The sequence below is a fragment of the Nymphaea colorata genome, chromosome 3 (assembly GCF_008831285.2).
Source record: "Nymphaea colorata isolate Beijing-Zhang1983 chromosome 3, ASM883128v2, whole genome shotgun sequence".
NCBI classification, from domain to species: Eukaryota; Viridiplantae; Streptophyta; class Magnoliopsida; order Nymphaeales; family Nymphaeaceae; genus Nymphaea; species Nymphaea colorata.
The window spans coordinates 25,773,093-25,795,119 of NC_045140.1; the positions used below are offsets into that span (position 1 = coordinate 25,773,093).

The following is a 22,027-nucleotide window of genomic DNA, read 5'->3' on the forward strand; positions in this document are numbered from 1 at the left end:
ACTATATTTTTAAAATATACAATATAAAAATATTATTATTTTTGTTTCAAAAAATGTGATGTGATTATAGACGTTTTAATTGAACAACTAAATGATCATAAAATTTTACAAAACAACAAGGCGTTTATAAAGAACGCATCATGGTTCGAACATAACGTTGTTTTTATCAAATGCAGATAAGTTAAACTAATAAGATACAGTATACCGGTCAAAATATCACATGATCCGATCATTCATGGTTCGGAAAGTAACACCCATGAAACCGATGACAAGCCTTCTATGCAACTGCCTATCAAAACTTTAATTTTTTATACAGTCGAAAAAATCACGTAGTGTGTGGACATGGTCAAGAACGGGATCGCGACTGGCGACCCATTGAAAAGTTCGGGTCGGGTTGACCCGATGTCAACCGTTTTTTAACCCTAGCAGGCAAAATTGCTTGGAGGCAAAGAAATGCAGATTGAGCACGCGAGTGGCGCCTAACGAACGCGATCCCGGGAACGGGATGCGGGTATAAAGTGGACCGCTCAGGAGAGGAAACCCTGGCCTTTCATGCTATTGCTAGTAGGGCGGCCACTCTCCTTCTTCCGACGCCACGCCGAGACAGCAGCTAGGGCTTGCTCTAGTGTTTTGTGGAGCACCAGACGGGGCGTCGCCTCCTCTCCGTCGTTGCCCGTCATGCCTGGATTCGATCCCTCTGAATCTGACGCTACTCCCGTGGAATGGCACTCCAAGAGGGTCAGGGATACGTTCATCCGGTTCTTCGAGGACAAGAGCCACGTCAATTGGAAGTCGAGCCCCGTCGTACCTGTCGACGACCCTACCTTGCTCTTTGCTAACGCAGGTTAGTTGGCCCAGCGACCTGTCTCCTCACCTTTAATTATTGGAGAGAATTCAATGTGTTTCTATTTGCTGAACCGTTGTCTCGTTTGATTTTTCGTTAGGTTCGTTTAGTGGAGTCTCTTTCCATTGTCGGTGTCTTGTTTTTTGAATCCTTGGAAATCCGTTCCTTGAGTGTGAAGCTGGATTCCGCCTCACGGCTTCTTTTTTGAATTGCTTTAGTGCAATTTTTGTGGTTAGATTGTTCTTGTAAGCTTGTTTTGTTCGAATTCCCTTCCGAAATTAATCGTACGTCGTTCATGAGAGGCGTGCTCATGTCTAAGAAGAGGTTGTTATCAGCAAGAGGAATGGAGGCGAGGGATAACGTGTCCGATATTGGGTTTTATTACAAAGAAATTGTTCTTATGCTCTTGAGCCTGTACTTACGGGGAATGTACAAATGCAAATACAAATGCTCCATGTTTAGTTGGAGATAACCAAACCGTTTATCCTCTGCAACATCCACGAGAAGATGGTAAATTAGGTTTCTGAAAGTCACGTTCTGTACTCAAGTCCATATAATTCATATTGAATAATTGAATTTTAGAACTTTTAGTTTGACATCAAGTACTGTAAGTTGAGAACAACTATCACAGGATGTTGATGTGCAATCCTTAGATAAATAAGTGGAATATACTTTTTTAGTTTTGCTTTAAATTAATCATCTCTACTTGTCCATTGAATACGTTATGTACTCAAAGCCATATAATTAACCATGAATAAATGAACTTTTGAACTTTTCGTCCAGTAACAAGTTGTGTAAGTGAGAGTAATTATCACATGATGTTGGTAGGCGATTCTCAGAGAAATCAATGGAATGAGCATGCTACACAAACTATTTTTTTCTCCTATAAAGGTAATCATCACTAAGGCCCTGTTGTTTCAATCTCGAAAAGTCTTAATGTGTTTAAGAAATCAATGAAATGAGGATGCTACACACATTACTTTTTCTCCTGTAAAGCTAATCATCGCTAAATGCTTTTTGTTTCAATCTCAAAAAATCTTAATGGGATTGAATTTAGATGTCAAAATGCAATCACTCAAAATGCAATCACGTAAGAGGGGAAGGTAGTGAAAATGGAAAAAAGATCATTTATTGATTATTGGCCCCATCTATGTTATTCTTTATGTTGTTTCTTATACTTGGTCAAATAATTTCTTATTTTCTTGGTAGAATGGTCTATCTTGACTGGAAACTATGTTAAACAAAGAGGGCCTGATTGTCTACTAACTTGTTGAATATTATGGGAAGCAATTCTATTTAAACTTGCAATGCATATGCAGGTCCTAGACATCATTGTTGCCTGTTGTTGTTGTTCTTCCTACTTGATGAATAGAAAATTTTATAGTGTCTTCTTAGATCAAGTAGTTGGCAGGCAATTGCATATTGTCAATAATGCATACCCTAACCAAGTGTCTTTCTTCATTCAGGCATGAACCAATACAAACCAATCTTTCTTGGAACTGTTCATCCTAACAGTCCATTGAGTAAACTAACCCGTGCCTGCAACACTCAGAAATGCATTCGTGCTGGTGGGAAACACAATGACCTTGATGACGTGGGTAAAGATACGTATCATCACACATTCTTTGAGATGCTTGGAAATTGGTCTTTTGGAGATTATTTCAAGAAAGAAGCCATTGCATGGGCGATGGAACTTCTTACTGAGGTTGGTAGATGCTCAATGATCACGTGTTTAGCTGCATATTCTACTCTATCCATTTTGTTTATTATTGAAATTCATGCTTGTTAAGTTCACTTTTTACTGGTTTCAAAATTATGTTTGCTGCAATAAGAACTTGTGACATGGTTTGCTGCTTAGCAAAAGCCAACTAAAACATGTGAACGCCTGAACGGTGCTTCATATGGGTTGCTGCATCACATGGTTTGGGGGGGTGAGTACGGCGAAGACTTACTTTGACTGAGTTGGGTGCGATGAATTGAGCCCGATATTTTTATCTGAAAACCTATCCATTCCCCAGTCGCCACTTGGGCCAAAGAAAAGTGGACATGTTCAATACAAGACTATCTATCCAAAGGTTATGTAGGACAAATCACTTAATTTTGGTTGGATATGAGAGGATAATGCTATGCAACTGGTCATGTACGAGGGAAAATCTTCTCATCTTAATGGCTGTTGTCCCATACTGGCCTATACAATAACTCACACAAAAAATGAGAAAAAAGAAAAAGAAAAAACTTCAATGCTTTCTTTTGGAACTAATAGTGGATGCCTGGATGGTATTTTTTCTACTGTACAATTTTTCATTACTCTCGTGGCTTAACTGCTCTTGTTACATTTTTCTTGACGATTCGAAGAGCTCTTCATCCTTTTAGTCATGTAGAGTTGTAGACCATGGCTTTCATAGAGTTGCTTCCTGTCAGATAGGTTTCTGTTAACTTTGTGAAATTCCATCTGATGTTGATCAGCTTTTAAAGGCGAATTATAATTGTGGACTTTATAGGGGAAAGGAATTCAGGATAGGAAGGAGCCTCCAATGATGAGGCTTCCTGGAAGTTCAGTGCGTGAGAGGTATCGTATCTCACAGCCGTCTTTGAATAAAGACTTCGATGTATCATCTCTATGGGTGGTAGATAGTTTTAGCTGTAAACACAAAAATTACACAAGTGTATTTTTTGTCTATTTTCAGAAATCAGTAGTTCATTTTTCTACTTGTCATAAAAAAGTCGAACATCATGTATGTTGACATGGCGCCTGGATGTTTCTTATTCATTAAAATTCACTTGTTAGCACATTACATTATGTCACTGTAAGGTGCTCTGCATAATTATTGAGGAGAAATTTGGGTTCCTGTTCATTTGACATTCATTTTGGTGGACTTGTCTAGTTCTGCACTACCTTGTGTTTAGGCATGCTTATGGTCATTTTTTCACTATTTCAGAACCTTCTGTAATAAACTGTATCCATTATTTTATTTCTGTTGTTTGATTTCTAGGTATATCGTCTACCCAAAGATCGAATTTATGCCACTTATTTTGGAGGTGATGAGAAGCTGGGCCTTGCTGCAGATAATGAAGCACGTGATATATGGCTAACCTTTTTGCCGCCTGGGCATGTTTTGCCTTTTGGTTGTAAGGTAGCGACTTTTTGTAAAATTATTTACTGCAATCATGCTTAAGAATGAGATCTTCTCTCATGATGGGCAAAAAATGGAAGTGTTTTAGTGCTTGGAAGTTCGCTTAATACTTTATGCTTTTTTTTTTATTTGGAGTCTGGATCTACTTCTCTCATAAGTTATGACTAGAACTACATAACTTGCTGGTCTTCTTGAGGATACACATCTTCTTACAGAACTTCCTTCTGTATAGCTCTACTGCATGTATGAAGCACCTGCCTCTATGTCTTAATTTGTAGAAGTATGAAGAAATGGTTGATGTTATGTTCCTGTTTTTTACTAATTACAATATAGCATCCTTAGCAGTCAATTGGTCGGTTGGGTTAGTTGTTAACCAACTTGAATCCGTGACTAGTTGGAACAAGTTTTAAAAAATAAATCATAAGAAAAAATTAGGAAAAGTAGGAAAAGAATTCTCTATATGAAAGAACATAAATTGCATAATCATAAGAAGGTAACAAGTATATGCTACCTTTAACATGCATGCTTTCATTAAAAATAATTAAAATTGACCACTTAAAGTACTCCAATAAGTAAATGGATATGTAAATAAAAATGTTTTATGTATGTCTTGCTCCTTGGAGTCTTACAATTTAGTGGTCATAACGTTCAAATCTTTTTATTTTTTTAAGACAGATACAGGCTTTTGCTGGACAAACCATGAAAGCTCTAGCTTTGTTGTATGAAATCCTCCTAAAAATTTAGTTTTTTCTTTTACATGTGTGAGAATGCTTTTCACATTGAACTTGATATTCAGTCTTAAGAAATTTGCATAAGTCCCAGTAAAATCCTTTTTTAACACTTTTTCATGTTTCCAAGTTGTAACGTAGGCCCCACTCTCCCACCCCTTACTGTAAATTACACTTGATATGTATGACCCGTGAAACTAGTTTCAGGCGTGTATGCTATATTGCTATTGTTTTCTTTCATAGTTGCATTATAAACTTGAAGTGGATTTTCAAGTCTCTTTCCTTTTCTAAGATCAACCAGTCCTAGGATGGAAAGGATCGGTGAGAGAAGGAAAAGCAAAAAAGAAGGGATCAGAAGAGAGAAAAAAGTAGGTGAGAGAAAAGAAGGGTTGAACCCATTCCGACCCTCACCGTCAAAAACACACACACACACAGGTGTTTGATTTCTCACATTTTTCAATAATAAATAAAAAAATGTTTTTTTTGTTTGCCTTTATTTCTTCTCTTTTGTTAATGGCAGACCTTTCCAGGGGGAAGGGGGTTCACTCATCATATTCTTTGTTACCAATGTAGATAAGAGACCTAGATATTGTTGTCCTGAAATATCTCTTTTACTTTATAGAGCAAGCATGTATATAGTTGATTTGATGAAAATGCTCTACGTAGTAGGCATGCTTAGGCACCAGTTTTGGCTGTGTAGGTTGGAAAGCATTTGATTTTCTAGAGAGCCACTGGAAGACATTCGAAAGCTAATTTTTAAGCTGTCCCTACCAATGCAAACGTGTGAATCACTGAATTGCAATTAGATGGCCTGAACCATTGATTCTGAACTCACAAGTTCAACAGAGTTTGACCTATCTGTCAGCTATAGAAGGGAAAGATGGATGGCCTTTCCGGTGAACACCTGAGCGAGGCCCTTTACTTTATTATAAAAAATTTGGGATAATTACAGGAAAAAATCTTGAGGTCCCAGTTAATCTGTCCCCTCTCACATTCCTTGAAGCCCATCTCACCAGAGCAAAGCAAAAGCATGCTGCAAGCCTCCACAGCAGGATCTTGTCTACTCAAAATGAGCCTGCACCTATGAAGTTGAACGTTAAGCTAGTTGCCAGCACCTTCCACTGATCCTTGGTTCATTTTCTTAAGCTGATCTTTCCAAAATTTGCTGTTTAACTGAACAACAATAGTGTCTTGATACTCCAAGATCCTTCCTAAGCATCTGTCTAGAACCCAGCTGTCTGAGAAGAGACAGCCGTTACTCGACCAGCAGCAGGTTCCATAAGTAAAGTCTCCATTAATTGTTTTAATCAGCCCTGCAACTCGATTAAGTCCTTCCCCATTCCATGAATCAATGTTTATGCTATAATAGTTGCCAAAACTCATTTGAGATAATTCCACGTCTCAACTAAACTTCCAGCCTTTTCTGATCCATTTGATCCCATTAATCTTCAAATATTGTTCTTGGCAGAAGTACCACAGCCTGGAACAGATATTTTCACCGGAGGGGCCAGAATCATGCTTTGCTTCATTCCTTAAAGCAAATGAACCAGATGATTAGATCTTTCCAAGGTTTTCTTCGAAACTTCCGTTTGCACCACCAGCTGAATTAATTTCTGATGGTGGTTGTTTAAACTTTTTCGAGACAAAATCCCAAATCAACTTTGCCCTGTTATAGCTGAAGAAAATACACTGTTCATTCTCTTCTGCTTTGAGACACAAACAACACTGAGATGCTAGATGAAAACCAAATTTTTTTAATCTAGCATCTGTCACCCATTTTCCTTCGCGCCGATATATACAGCCCAACTTGCCCTAGGGGAGGACGTTATGAGCCCAAATCATATTTCTCCAGCTCTCTTTCTCTTTACGACTACGAATTCTATCCCATATTTCTCGTCTGGAAATCACTTTGTTCTCTTGGTTACTCCATCTGAGAATGTCTTACTGGTCATCTACCAGAAGAATAAAACTAATCTCTGGTCTGCTCAGACTAATCAAGGCTAAGAGCTCCTGATTAGCTTCATTCAGAACGTCCAAATAGTGCTGGTCCCATCAACAGAATTGAAACAAGGATGGTCAATCCCAATCGACTCAGCAATCAGCCTCCCCTTATCTACCTAGAATTTGGCACTATTCCCGTCAATGACTTTCCAAGATATCTGGTGCCTTAAGAGTCTCCACACCTTAAGAATAGATTTCCAAAGGGCAAAGCCGTTAGAAGGAGTATTGCAGTTCCACAAGCTGCGTCCTTGAAGATACTTTCTTCTAGCGTAAATGGACCAAATATTATTTGAGCTGAGGGCGCTACAAGGCAAAAAACCTAGGCATGCTGTGTTGTTGTCTTTGAGCTTCCTTAAACCAACTCTGCCTTCAATCTTGGGCAAACAAAGTTGATCCCATTTAACTAAGTGCATTTTTTTTTTCATCTCTGCCATCACCCCATAAGAAGGCAGCACAAAGGCTTTCAACTCTCTGAGTAAACTTAGGAGGGAGCAGATACACCATGCCTACATATTGGGGAATGGATAATAACACATGTTTAATTAAACATAGCCTACCAACAAAAGAAAGAATTTTTTGTTTCCAGTTTCCCAATTTCTGCTCAATCTTCACCAGCATACCCATGCATTGACCTTCAGAAAGCCGTTTATTCTGAAGGGGAACTCCCAAGTACTTGATCGGAAGCTGATCCATTTGCCATTAAAATGCCTTTTTAAAAGGCTGAATGGTGATTTGAAATTTTGAAGGCCAACAGTTGAAAACGTGTAACAGCTTTAATGGCCTTGTCAACACTTAGTTAAATGTGCCCATTGTGTGATCTATGTTTTCTGCGCTTATACAGCTGAATTTTTCATGCACATCAAAAGCATGCATACTCTGTTCACATTTGGTTTTTCTATCTATGGTTATTTATATGTCCTATAGTTGGTGGCATCTTATATTACAAATGTTTGACAGGACAACTTCTGGGAAATGGGCGACACAGGCCCTTGTGGACCCTGCACGGAAATACATTTTGACAGAGTTGGTAACCGCGATGCTGCCTCTTTGGTCAACAATGACGATCCTACTTGCATTGAGATATGGAACCTTGTTTTTATTCAGGTTTGGTCATTCATGTCTCTTGTATTTCCCTTCACATCTATTTACATCTTTGCCAAATTATTCTTTCACTTACTAAATTCTTCACTGATGCAGTTCAACAGGGAAAATGATGGTTCTTTAAGGCCTTTACCTGCAAAACATGTTGACACAGGGATGGGTTTTGAACGCCTTACATCAATCCTCCAGAACAAAATGAGCAATTATGACACCGATGTGTTTTCACCAATTTTTGATGCTATACAGAAGGTATTTTCATAGTAATCATAGCACTGAATATTTTGAGTTATTTTTTAATTTGAGAAATTTATTCATTGACAGTATAAAAAATTAACTGCATAAAGTGGTTATTTATTTAGATTTGGTTTGTCATACCATTGCTTGATATATAGGTGACTGGTGCTCAACCATACTCTGGGAAAGTTGGATTAGATGATGTGGATAAAGTAGATATGGCTTATAGAGTTGTTGCTGACCACATAAGAACACTATCATTTGCAATCGCTGATGGCTCTCGCCCTGGTAATGTGTACATATATGTACATTTTGAGTCAACCGTATTATGCTTTACCACCAAGCTTGATTGCATGATATGTTTAGGACAACTTTTTGGTAGAAGTTGTTTTCACTTTTTATATAGTTGTTAATGCTCATAACACATATTTCCTTTGCACCATCAATGTCTTTGCATTATCTATTATTCTCATATATATATATATATATATATATATATAACTGATTGATGACATTCACTTTAGATGGACATCCATCAAACCTGGACCATCCGATTTAGAATCTGGATTGACCAAATCTCTATCTCTCTCGCATTTTCTCAAGGGGAGCACGGCGGCTCCTTCCCCTCCATGGCCAGCAAGGGAGGAGTCGTCGGGCTCCCATTTTGCTCTACCCATCGTGCTCTACTCATGATGGGTAGAGGTAAGGGAGAGCCCCAGTGGCAGCCCCCCCTCCTTTTCTTGTGGTCGCCGGGAGGGCTAGAGCTCTGTGGCTCTCCTTGCAATAAAAGTAGAGGGGGGGAGAGAGAGATAGAGGGACAGCGAGGGAGAGAGAGATGAGAAATCTGGGCGTCTCTAGATGTTCAATAATTCTAGAGTCAGCATCCAAGGACTATATATATAATGTTGTGCTGGTTGATAGTGTTCGTGCTTTCAGTTGACTTTTTTGAGGATTTTTGAATTGTTGATCTATCTCGTTTCCATACGTAAGTTGTCATGATCAGAAGTTGCACACAGGTCAGTCTAGATCCTAAAAAGACTAATTAGAACTATCCGGTCTGACTTGGTATGGGTTGATTGACTATAAATAGACAAGTATATATGTTTATATGAAAAGAAAGAGGAAACCATATATATCTTATGATCTGTATAATGAGTGCAATGCACACATATTTTTAGAGGCAAGGGTTTAGTTGGCTCACCAATAACTAGGGTGATTAGTTGACTAGTCTGACCATCTAGTCGCTGGTTTGAAATGTAGGCCATTCCATAACTAACTACTTGGGATTTTGAGAACTAAGAATCAATTGGCATGCATTTGGTTTCATTTATGTTCTGGACTATGTCACATAGGTGCGGGGTGCCGGTGCCGGAGTGGCACATCTCCAAAAATTTAGGTGCGGCGTTGCGGCGTGAATATTTATTTGTTGACTTGAGTCGGGTGCGAATCCGAGCGGCACCCGCACCCGCACCTGCACCTGTGTCGTGTTGAAATGGGTACGGTAGTCAGTTTGCAGCGTCCAGTTCTGGATGCTCCTTCAATCAATTCTTTCCCTAAGTCACACGAACGCTGCAAAGTGATTGCCGCACCCATGTCAACATGACTTGGGTGCGGGTGCAGACACGGGTGCAGCTTGGATTCACACTCAACACAAGTCAACAAGAGTCGGGTGCAGCTGACTTTACCCAATCAATTTCGTTCATTTTGGACACACACCCGACTCACGTTTGGCTCGAGTCAGGTGCGGTCAATCCACGTCAAGCCTATTGTCATCCTTTTTCGATATTTTTTATTTTAAAAATTTTAACGTTAAAAAAGGGTTTAGGGCACGATCTTATACCCTCTTGCTCTCCTCCCGTGCACTCTTTCCTTGCGTGGGTTTTGCTGGTTTCATTGAAGCATCTAGCGGAATGGAAAGTCATTTCTGGCATGAGGGGGTCGAACGACGGCCGGCGGCAACGTGCAATGGGTCTTCGAGTGGAACATAAGTCTTCTCTGCCCTATTTCAATAGTATTTTCGTCTGCATCTTTCTCAACCCTATTTCCGACAAAATGGCTGTTTTTCTGTCTGTTTTTAGCTTGATTCTGCCATCTGCACTTCCTTATTGCACTCTTGAGTTTGTATTTCATTTTATTGTGCAAGAGATTCAACTAACGACTCATAGCACAAATGCTTCTATTTTTTGCGCTTTATGCTTAAATCAGTAAATGTTCATATTTGACTGTTAGTTTTTTCACTTTCTCAGTTTTGCGTTTTGCTGCAACGACTGCTATTTTTTGTTTAGCATTCTTTTTCCATTTTTGTGTTCTGTCCTGGTTTTGTTGTTTTTTGTTTACTTGTTTAATGTTTGTACTTTGTAAGCATGTTAATGCTTAATATGTTACATTCATGTACACAATACATTATAACTTATTATGTAATATATAATATTCATATATAATTTATCCATAAAGTGTATAGGCTATGCCGCTATAGTGTATACTCTAAATTTCTTAATTCTTATAATATATATATATATATATATATATATATTATAATAAATTAATAATAACAAATAAATATTGTTGCCGCACCTAAATTTTTGGCGATGTGCTACACCCACACCCGCTCTCCGCACCTATGTGACATAGTTCTTTCCTGAACATTTAGTCTTGTGTGATGTATTTGATGTTGATAATAACCTCAGTTCATGTGGTTATAGTGCACTTCTGATATATGCAAGGTTTTCCTTTTTTTTTTTTCAGGTAATGAGGGTAGAGAATATGTTCTAAGGCGTATTCTTCGTCGTGCTGTTCGATATGGTAAAGAAGTGCTGAAAGCTGAGCAAGGTTTCTTCAGTGGGTAATAAGCTGAAATATTTTTTGAGCCCGTCTACTTTATGAAGAACAGAGTATAAGTGAATGCTGACCATTTAATAACATTATTATGATATTAATATGCATGATGATACTGTGTCTTGTTCTTGGCAATGAAAAATCATGTGATAACTTTCATTCTTCTCAAGTAAATGTGGATAATTAGTTATTTATATATCATTTTCCACAGAATAAATAGATATGTGCTGTCACGTGGATTCTTTAATTAGTTTCCTCCATGTGCTCATATACATGCGGTGCTGGTGTGGTTGCTCTGCCAAACCACCAAATTCAGTTATAGCAGTCATGGCGATGGCATGTGGTTGTGAGTCTTGTGATAATGGGGTGTGTGCGTCTCTCTCTCTCTCTCTCTCTCTCTCTCTCTCTCTATATATATATATATATATATATATATATATATATATATATATATATATATATATATATATATATATATATATATTAGTTGGTAAAAACAGGCATTTAGGTCAATTGATTTTTTGTTCAAAATCTATTTTAAATACAATATAATCATCTTAATAGATTTATAAAATTATTTTGATATAAAACATGATGAAAACTGTTGTTTTTTTATTATCATATCAATAAGGTTAGATTGCAAAAAAAAGAAAAACTTTAAAAATCAAAATCAAAGGGTCTGGTTTTTACCAACTTCTCTCCTCTCTCTCTCTCTATACACACACACACACACACACACACACACACACACAAAATCTCAGTTACAAGAATAAGCTCTATAAAGTGTGAGGTTTTCTTTGTAAAAAAAAATGGAAGGTTTAAAGGTAAAAGGAAGGAAGCAACCCCCATTCCACTCCCCCCCTCTTTGGCCCCTCCTTTTCCTCTGTTTCGTTGTCATCTTCTTTCTTCCTCCTCTTCTTCTCTTTGGCCTCTTTCTTCTTGCTGTTGCCCACTTAAGGAGGCTGCGCCAGTTCACTTTGACACAAGCATGGCAAGCAAAACGATACACCCATTTGACATAGAGCCAGGTCAAGTGTGATCCATTGGACTTGTGCACATAAGATGTCTTCTGCTGAGTTTTGTTCAGTGTGTGACAAACAATTTATATCCTATGCTTTTGGTATGTCATATTTCAAAATTCTTTTGATATTAAAAAGGGCACATACGTGCTTCTGTGGCTATATGTTCATAGCACTTGCACTCTCAATTATTTGAGAAATGCTGTTCGAGCACCTGCACTTTGTCTTTGCAATGTGGAGGCTTGTGATGATTTCTATAAAAATGCCCCTTAATGGGTCCGAATTCCAAAGGTCATGAATGAAGGTGATTAGGATGTCTAAATTTGCTTGAAGATGTTTTTTTTTTTTCTTTTTTGGTTTCTTAAAAAGCTTTTAGTTCATAACTGAAAGAGGAAAATGAATTGAGACTAAAGGTCAGCAGTTTAATTCTCTCTCTCTCTCTCTGTGTGTATCTATATATTATTCACCATTCATCATATTGGTGAACATTTTTTTCCAATCACTTAATGAGTGATATTAGGTGACATTTTTTTAGGCTTGCAAGTGTTGTTGTGAGAGTTATGGGAGAAGCCTTTCCAGAGCTGAAGCAACATGAGTCAAATATCATGACCATCATCGCTGAGGAAGAAGCAAGTTTTGGGAAGACATTAGACAAGGTCGGTTAGCTACATACGATGCAAAGCTTTCTTTTTTGTTTGGATTGACCATGTGAAGAATATTCACAGTATAATCCTGTTCAGTGTTCAATACACTGCAGCAGCTCATGATTATTCCTTTTCCCAATAGAGCACATGATTTCCAGATAAAAGTCCGATGAACAGGATCAATTAGATTAGATGATACTGTAGCATAAGCCATGAAGCTTAGTACTCGTAGCTGTTCATTAGTAGTGGTAGCGTACTCTATCTTGATGTTTTATGTTCAGTGATATGCACAGCCTAGTAGTGGTAGCATACTCTATCTTTCTGTGCGTCATCCAAATTGGTTTTTAGTCTAAAGCTGAATAATATGGATGGTTTCTTCGAATGCTGTTTGGGTTCCTTTCAGATATGTATGTTATGAATATCATAACGCATTTCTTCAGCGTTGTAAGTTGTAACTATGAAATTTAGGTGAAGGCACAATAGCCTGGGGTTGTGTTTCTTCTTAGCTTAGGAGCCTTGTTGCTTATAGTGGAAAGGTATCTTAGAAAAGTTAATGCGGATACTTTTTTTTCTTTTTGTTGCTGTTCTTCTTGAAGAAAAGAGAGATGTTTAAATTTAACCTCTTTTGGCTACATGTTTGATGCATATTTCTTTGTTATCAGTCAGATTACTTATGGTGTTTATGCAATGTAATTGTCATCCGGATTCCCTTTGATCTATTTATCACTTGATATTCAGTTTTTCTTATATGATTTTTTTCTTTAGGGGATTGAGAAGTTTAAAAAGACTGTTAGCGAAATCAACGGAAAGATGTTAAGTGGACAGGCATGTTAATATCTCCTTTTTTCATCTCATTACCCTCATATTGGAAGTTTTTCATTTATGAGGTAAAAGGTTGGTATGATTTTATTCTTTAATGGAGTGTTACTTTTTGCAAGGATGTGCATAGTTGTTGTCTTTGATTGTCATGCTAAGTCAAAGGGAATCTCCTTCTGTGTGGGTTAGTAGCATAAATGATTAGCTCATAACATTTATGGACACTCAACTTCTGTCACATATGAACTTCATTTTGCATGTGTAGGCTATCTACAAATTGCATCTGCATGCATATGTCACATTTCATGGACATAGTCAAACTTTTTTGTTTCAAGTAATAACTAATAGTGTCCTGACCTTGCATAGTTTTGGTTCCAAGTTTTTCTGCTTCAATTACTTTTCTTTGTTTGATTGATCTTTTAAATAATCAATTTCTACTATTTATTAAATATTTTGAAGTTTGAACTTTTATTTAGACTTTTCTGACTCATTTTCACTAACTTCAATGTACACCAGTAGCATCATATCAAGTATACATGCCTGTGTGCTGTCTCCTTGTCAAACAACTCTTTCGTTATTCTGACCATACGTGCACCTCATGTCCACATTTATTCTTGTATTGTTACTGGTTTAAATTTTCTTCTTTGGTACATATTTTTAGGTAAAAATAACTAGAAATTCTGGAAGATAGGAAAGTTTTTTAGTTCTTTTATGCTTCAGTCTGTAATGAAAATTTCTTTTTGTTCATTCACATGAGGTGTTGTTGCATCCTGGAAAATTCTGTGTCATCAAAATGTGACTGTTAAATATGAAATGAATCTTTGAAACGTGGATTTTTCCTTTAGTTTATGTAATTTTCTTACATCTTTCAATTACAGGATGCTTTTGTTTTGTGGTCCACATATGGATTTCCCTTGGATCTGACCCAGGTTTGACCATTTTTTCCACTTTTGAACTGCAGTTTACATGGTGATTTTGTGCCGAAGCCTGAACCTAATGCTTGTCTGTGTCTTTGATTTCTTGTTATCAGTTGATGGCAGAAGAAAAAGGACTAAATGTGGATCTTGAAGGCTTTCATGTTGCCATGGAGGAAGACAGGAGAAAGGCCCGAGATGCACGCAACAAAGTAAAGTGTTGCCTGCGTCTTTATCTTGCTTATTGACAGTTCACTATGGTGCAATTGTAATTAAGCATTTATTATTTGCTACACAGAAAATAGAATTTTTTTATATACAAGATAATACATCACTTAGATATTTCTTGCTCTTTGTTTTTTATTGGGGCAGGTTGTTGGTGATGCAATTGTAATGGATGCTGATGCTACCTCTGAATTGTATAAGAGAGGGGTTGCTCCAACGGATGATAACAGCAAATTTATTTGGCATCAGGTTGGTTTGACTTACAAATTTTGAGATTCTACATACCTATACCTAATTTTTTAAGTAGAGCTAAAGTTATTAGGTTGAGAGGGCTGCTCTAACTTGAGACTACAATGTTATTCTGTGCATTAAATTTTTTAGGTTCTTCCTGTATGATTGAGCTTCTGTTCATTGTGCTGCATTCATAACCTACGAAAGAAAGATTGTAGGGGAGAAAAAAGAAGAAGGGTTGGGGGGGGGGGGGGGGTAGGGAGGGAGAGAAGTGGGGTTCACTTAAAGCTGAAGAGGGGTATTAAGTCGGTACCTTTCCCTATTCAGGGGAAAAGGACAGAAAAACATCGAGTCAACTTGGTGGTTTGGTTGGTTCATCTCAACTAGGCCTCTTACTGGGTGAGCCAGGTGAAACTTTGAAATGCTCCAAATTCCAGTACATGCATAGTGAGCACATTACCATTAGATTTTGTGCCTAAATATTGCATGGAGAGATGGTGCATAACAATGCAGTGCATGTAGTTTTAGCTGGGTCTCTTCAACCTCTGTTTCGTGTTTATGCTGCTAAAGGTTTTATTCTTTTGTATATATTAATTTTCTTTGGATTGGTTGTTTGGACTTTACTATAGTCCATTCTTTGCATTGTAGTCTATTCTTCTTCAGGTTGCTGCAGCCTTGTTAATGATAGCAATATAACTGAGTTTGACTGGTAATTGCAATATAACTGAATTTGACTGGTCAAGGTTTCAAGGTCCGATTTTGGACACTTGCCAATAGATACAAAGGCAACATAATGGTTTCATTAGTTTTTTTTTTTAGATAAAAGTGTAAAGCTTTAAATAATCTAACAAAATTCATGTAAGTTGTGGGCAAGCATTGATCATGAATGCAAGTGTGTGAAGAAGGTTCCATGTTGTATGCAGCTGAGGTTGATGTTTATGGTCTTCAATTAGAAGGCATGTCAACTACTTGATAGCTTGCTGTTATGGATTATCTTTCCTTGGTTGTTTCCTTTATTGATTTTGTTAATCAATTTGGTTGTAAATGTGAATTGGGAACACATATTTCCCCAGCGTTTAATTGCACTATTTGGGCTTTAGTGGCCAATAGGGCCAGGGTATGCTGATGCTCATCTGAAGAACTGTTCCTAATTCTAGTGTTGTACTTGTGCATAATCTTTTGTAGACCCATGAGAGTACAATCAAAGCAATCTATGATGGCAGAACATTTTTAGAGAGCATTCCAGCTGGTACTGAAGTTGGTGTTATTCTTGAGAGCACCAGCTTCTATGCTGAACAAGGTGGCCAGGTAATATATCTCCGACAAGAAAGCTCATGAAATTGTAACTTGGCTCTTGAATTGTTCTTAGTCTTAGCAGAAACTGTAGAGAGATTTAGCTTAATGCTCATGATTAATGGAAAAAATCCATGAGATTATTTGTGTCAGATTAATTGATAAACCAGTAAAAAATTACTGTTTTAGTCTCTATACCTTACTTTGTTATTACATCTCTGTTTCCCTTAACATCACTGTTTCCTTTAAATTAACTTTCTAGCAGGAGTGAAGAAAAAACATTCATTTGAATATTTTATATATCAGTAGTGTGTACTACTACTAACTAACTAAGGTGAATAGGTTAATCGATGTATTAAGATTATCTGGTATAAGTTGAAATTTGTCTTTATTGAGCATATTGAAATGAGTAAAATGCTAGTCTTGATTAATGGTGCAAAAGTTAGGTACGTAGTTAACAATATAAAAAAGTATGGTTTGTCTTTGATTATTGTAAACATTTTATCTATGCTTTTTGAAAATTCTGTGATATCTATAATGTCTGAGCTAACAGTAAATTATCAATTTATAGTGATGTTTCTGCTTCTTCTTAGGCATCACACGTGATATATGAAGAAGTATTAGATGCCCGGACTCACAGTTTAGAAAAACATGGCTTTGGTCCTAAAACCCTTCAAGGTTTTGAGAAAGTTAGGGTGTTTTTTTTTGGGGGGGGGGGGGGGGGGGGCTTTATGATAAGATTTTGGTTGATGGTGTGTGTTGGTGATATGGTCTCCGCATTCATCACTCTGGTTAATTTTTTAAATGAATTCTTCTTGTAGCCTAGCCTGCGACAACCCCCTTCGTTTTTCAAACATAAGTCTGCTCCCTTCCTGGTTATGGTAGTGTGACCAGTCAGTGAGCCATCCAACCGTCTCAACCACGTGCTCATGTCATGTTGCTGAAAGGATAACTCTTGATTTGGGTGGAATTACAAACCTAAACTTCGTTAGCACCATGTGGGTGCAGGTGCAAAGCAGTTTCAAAGGATCTTAGATGCACACCCACACACAAAAGATTGTCAGTAGATAAAAAATACATGCAGACAATAGCAATACATTCACAATTCACAGACTACATATGGAAGTACATGGAATATGGGGATAATCTAAATAACCTAGGATCTGCTTCATCATCACCTGAATTAGAGGGATAAGATTCAATAAATTAAATCATGTTGTTTTCCGAAGCCAAGTTGCTTTAGGTTTATGTCAGTAATTTTGGATGATCTGCAAGTGCAAGATAATGTGCTGAACTTACTGTTTACTTTAAGCAATAAATTCAAATAATTTGAATACATAGGGTAGACAAAGTAAGAATGTGATAAATTCAAATAATTTGAATACATAGGGTAGGCAAAGTAAGAATATGATAACATATCAAAAGGAAGGGTATGGTCTTTTCTCTTCTTCCTTCTGAAACCCATTTGTGGGAGGACACTGCTACTTTCTGTATGACAGCAGGAAGAGTGGGGAGGGAGGGTTGTATACTGGTGGAGGAATTTTTTCTACTTTTGTTTTACTTTGGATTGACTAACCAATTCCTTGATTCAGCCATATACAATAATTGCCTACTGGTGTAGTGAAAGGGGAAGCTGTAACACCCCAAAAAGTTAGTCTCGTATTGAATATTGTGAGAGATCTTCAAGGGTTTATAAAAAGGGTTGTTAAATAGTTTGTTGTCCTGGTTTCCAGCTCTTTTGGGGTTGGAACTAAAACTGTTAGGGGGCGGGTTGGGATCCACCAAACCAGAGGCCCGAGCTTCGGAGTAAGTCGGGTCGTTATAGTGGTATCATAGCACTGTTCAATACTTGGACCTGGGGTTTGTCTTAAGGAGGATGGATTGTAACACCTCAAAAATTTAGTCCCGTATTAAAAATTGTGAGGGATCTTCAAGGGGTTGTTAAATAGTTGGTTGTTCTGGTTCCTAACCTTTTTTGGGTTAGAACTGAAACTGATAGGGGGCGGGTTGGAATCCGCCAAACCAGAAGCCCGAACTCGGGAGTGGGTCCGGTCATTACAGAAGTTGTAGCTTGAAAGTTAAAAATGTGAAGTGAAATCAGTCTTTATCAGTGAATATCTTCATAAAGTTCCATTTTTTTTTTTTCAATATGTTAATGTACAATTTTTTCTCTTTTGGTGCACATTTTTTGTGCCAACACGTGCTTGCATGTATACAATTGTTTGATTTTCTTTCCTTTTTTTTTGCATCTCATTCAGATATACGACACTGGATGTCTGAATGGCCCATCTTGTTCTTTCCAAGTTAGCAATGTCCAAATCTATGGAGGTTTTGTTCTTCATATTGGTCTAATTGTTGAGGAGTCAGGTTCATTCTCTGTAGGTGATAAAGTCAACTGTATGGTATGTAAAGCGCTGTGCCCCTGCCTTCCTTTTTTTCTGTGTTTTATATGTACTAACTTTTTCCCTTGGTGATATAATTAGGTTGACTATGAAAGACGTACACTTATTGCCCCTAACCATACATGCACGCACATGTTAAATTTTGCTCTCAAGGTATGCAGGTCCTTCTAAGTTGGAGTTCAATAATCTGTGTTGTGTGCTTGTCAGATGAAATTGTCTGAACGAGGATTTTAATTTTTTAAATAATTCACTTGTCATGATTTACATATCTAGGCTGTACTTGGTGATCATGTTGATCAAAAAGGATCTATTGTCCTACCTGAGAAACTGCGGTTTGACTTTTCCCATGGTAATTGTTTTTCATTGTTTTATTGCTGTTGGTTGTGTCCTGCATCATCTTACCAGGTGCTTTTGAGCAGGTAAGCCAATCTCTCCAGAAGATTTGAGAAAAATTGAGACCATAGTTAATGAACAAATCAAGGATGAGTTGGATGTATTTGCGAGTGAGACGAAACTTGCTGATGCCAAACAAATAGCTGGTCTACGAGCTGTCTTTGGGGAGGTAAAAGTCTTCCAAACTCAGATAGAGTAACTTGATTGAGTGCAATTGCTCTTGTTAACATTATTTCATAATACACGAAAATTTGAGCTCAACACAGGTATATCCTGATCCAGTTCGGGTTGTATCTATTGGCCGTAAATTAGAAGACATACTACTTGACCCAGAGAACAAAGAATGGCTATCAATTTCTACAGAACTTTGTGGTGGTAAGTGTTCCTTCTTACTTCTGACAGAACTATTGAGGTTGTCGTATGACAGAACTATTGAGGTTGTCGTATTCACAAGAGAACATTTTTTGCACCAGGAACCCATATATCAAATACTCGAGAAGCAAAAGCATTTGCTTTATTGTCTGAGGAGGGAATTGCCAAGGGTGTTCGAAGGGTAACTGCTGTTACATCTGAATGTGCCTTAAAGGCAATGGAGATGGCTCAAAGTCTTGATCAAGAAATAGATAATGTGGCCCAGGCTGAAGGAACATTGCTAGAGAAGGTACGATGCGGTTGCTGGCCTCAAGATTATACTTTGCATTATACAAAATCTTCCAAATTGGAAGTTCATTGATTTGTACCTAGTGGTCATTATGTGGTTTTGATGATGATTTATTATGTCTCGTCAGACCACTTTGTATTATAATGGTAGAAAATTTCTTATTTGATGTCTAGGTACTGTTGCCTGACGTCCAAAGAACAACCTCGAGGATATTTCAGGATACAACTCTTCTGTCGCTATTGTTAGTTGAGGTCCTCAACCTCATATCGAAAAAGTAAAACCAACAAAGAGTAACCATAAATTTATGTAGCAAATTTGCCATACTTCTTTAATTGTATAAGATGTGAAAATCCTTGGTTTAGTAACAGCTATATATTTGAGTTCAAGTGCATGTAGCCCTGGATTCCAAACAGTGAAATCCTATGTGAATCCATAGTCTTGGTCAGAAAATATAAAGCTGTGATGAATATATAGAATGATGGCATGATGCTGTTTGAAGAGTAGTCAAACAGAATAATATTTAACTGTTTGAATAAATAGGGACGACAAAGCTGTATCTCTTAGACTTGGCCGTTTGATGTTAGTCATTGATTACTGTTAGTTGAAGCCTGAAGATTAAAGTACTAAAGTTTTTTTTTTCCTTCTATCTCAGAAAGTGGCTGCCCTCAAGAGCCAGTTGGATGCAGCAAGTATTCCTGCTGCCATGAAAGCAGACTTCAGAGCCAAGGTTTCCCAGTTGCAGGTGAGTATAACTTCTCTTTTAAGATGAGAGTATTTTAGTTCATTTTTGTACGGCTGTGAAGGAAACAATCATTTGAATCAGGATCGGATCAGAAAGGCACAAAAACAAGTTGGTGAAGTAAACTTGCAAAAAGCTATTGCAAGAGTCGCTGAAGTAGTGGAGGCCACTGCATCAGAAGGAAAATCCTTTTGTGTCATCCGTGTTGATGTAGGCTTGGATACAGTTGCCGTCCGTGAGGCAGTCTTGAATGCCTTGGAGAAAAAGAAGGTTCTCTCTCTCCCTCTCTCAACCCAACCTCCCATCCCCCCACACCCTACCAAAAAAAAAAGAGCCCTCTCCTGGTTAATAAGGCTGACACTTGACATTGAATGTGACTTCAGCTATTCCCATGAGAATATTTAAAGATTAAAATGTCTTGGCAAAGTTTAATCAGTTCAAAGTTCAAACTACTACCTTCACTGTTTTTCTTTTTTTTTTGTATCTTTTTTAATGTTATTGAAATTCTGGCCAGTGGCCATACTGGTCCTTTACGTTCTTCTTAGACATTAGCTTTTACATGATCTGATTAGGATGCTTGGATATGATCCGGAATGTAGATGCTTGAATAAAAAAACCTTGTCTTTTTCAGCTATAGAACGCACGAACATCGTCATAAGTGATGAACAATGGTTGTACGAGCCAGTCTTACTTCTATGTTCCATTCCCTTTTGACAACTCATATTGACATACTGGCTCTGTGAAGTATGGCGTTTAGCATGAGGAAAGATTCCTAACAATGCACAACGAAAATGGTTGCACAGGCCCTTTTTACCTTTACATTTCATTCCCTTCTTACCATTTCATATTGACCTACAGGGTATATCAATTATGGCATTTAGCACGGATGAAGTTTCTAATAAGGCTGTGGTATATGCTGGAGTGCCTCAATGTGAAGAAACAAAAGGTCTTGCCGTGCTGGAGTGGCTGAAGGCAGCACTGGAGCCCCTTCAAGGAAGGGGTGGAGGTGGCAAAGGTGGACTTGCACAAGGCCAGGTGAGAATCGTGCTCATGACTCATTGTTTGTCTTTCAAAGTGCGCCAGTGAACACTGAGCTAGGGTTGTGCATGCTTCTGTTACTGATGGCAAGATAAATATCTTGCTGACAATGGAACCCTTAAGTTAATCATGTTTTCATGGTTATTTGGCAGGGAACTAACGCATCACGCATCGAAGAGGCTATGGATATTGCAACAAGATTTGCGTCAATGAAGCTAAGATGAGGGTGAAGGGAAAGCAACATATGATGATAATTCAGTTAAGACATCCACTAAAGATATCCATTAAATTGTGGCACGGTGGAGATTCTGTCCTGCATTGATTCTTTATTATTCGAAATGGGATATCTGAAGTCTTCTGTTCATGTATGTCTGTACCAACATTACTGGGATATCGGAAGTCGTCTGTTCATGTATGTCTGTACCAACATTACTGTTCCGTTCTTTAAATTAATGAAAAGCATTATTGGTTGGCCTACTGAAAACTGAGGCTTATGAGAGTTGGTTGTTGCCATGTGCAATTAAGGATCACATTCACTTCGTGAAATTAGTGCAGGTCTAAACATGGATACTGCATGGGGATTAACTTATGCTTTATTTTTTCGATCATGTCTTGGACAATATTGCTGTGGAGCACTTGTTGAGCTCTGCAATTTCAGCTCGTAGTTTTTGAAACAAAAAATGAAACTGAGCAGAGGCAGAGAAGAAACCTGCGTGCTCCTACACGATGCACGTGGTAAGCATTCACCTTGTGTGCAACTCGAAGTTTGTAGGAT

The 22,027-nt window shown here is 37.8% G+C and overlaps 1 protein-coding gene across 1 annotated transcript; it reads left to right on the forward strand.

Annotated features, from left to right (window-relative positions):
- The first annotated feature begins 471 nt into the window (after window positions 1-471).
- LOC116250252 (alanine--tRNA ligase) lies at window positions 472-21,749 on the forward strand. Its single transcript, XM_031623839.2, has 23 exons — window positions 472-844; window positions 2,311-2,549; window positions 3,838-3,978; window positions 7,665-7,811; window positions 7,905-8,057; window positions 8,201-8,330; window positions 10,788-10,884; window positions 12,432-12,552; window positions 13,306-13,365; window positions 14,235-14,285; window positions 14,387-14,482; window positions 14,643-14,744; window positions 15,912-16,034; window positions 18,278-18,421; window positions 18,503-18,574; window positions 18,695-18,770; window positions 18,841-18,983; window positions 19,081-19,189; window positions 19,288-19,475; window positions 20,128-20,217; window positions 20,299-20,484; window positions 21,073-21,249; window positions 21,405-21,749. The coding sequence occupies exons 1-23, from the start codon at window positions 553-555 to the stop codon at window positions 21,474-21,476; spliced, it is 3,009 nt and encodes a 1,002-aa protein (XP_031479699.1). The 5' UTR covers window positions 472-552; the 3' UTR covers window positions 21,477-21,749.
- The last annotated feature ends 278 nt before the right edge of the window (window positions 21,750-22,027 follow it).

What these genes read in the sequence shown, in the direction of transcription:
- LOC116250252 (XM_031623839.2), top strand. Translation starts at nt 553, where the DNA reads ATGCTATTGCTAGTAGGGCGGCCACTCTCCTTCTTCCGACGCCACGCC. An exon ending in GAAAGATGTTAAGTGGACAG is followed by an intron (nt 13,366 to 14,234) that starts GCATGTTAATAT and finishes TTTCAATTACAG; the next exon opens with GATGCTTTTGTTTTGTGGTC. An exon ending in AAGGAACATTGCTAGAGAAG is followed by an intron (nt 19,476 to 20,127) that starts GTACGATGCGGT and finishes CTTCTATCTCAG; the next exon opens with AAAGTGGCTGCCCTCAAGAG.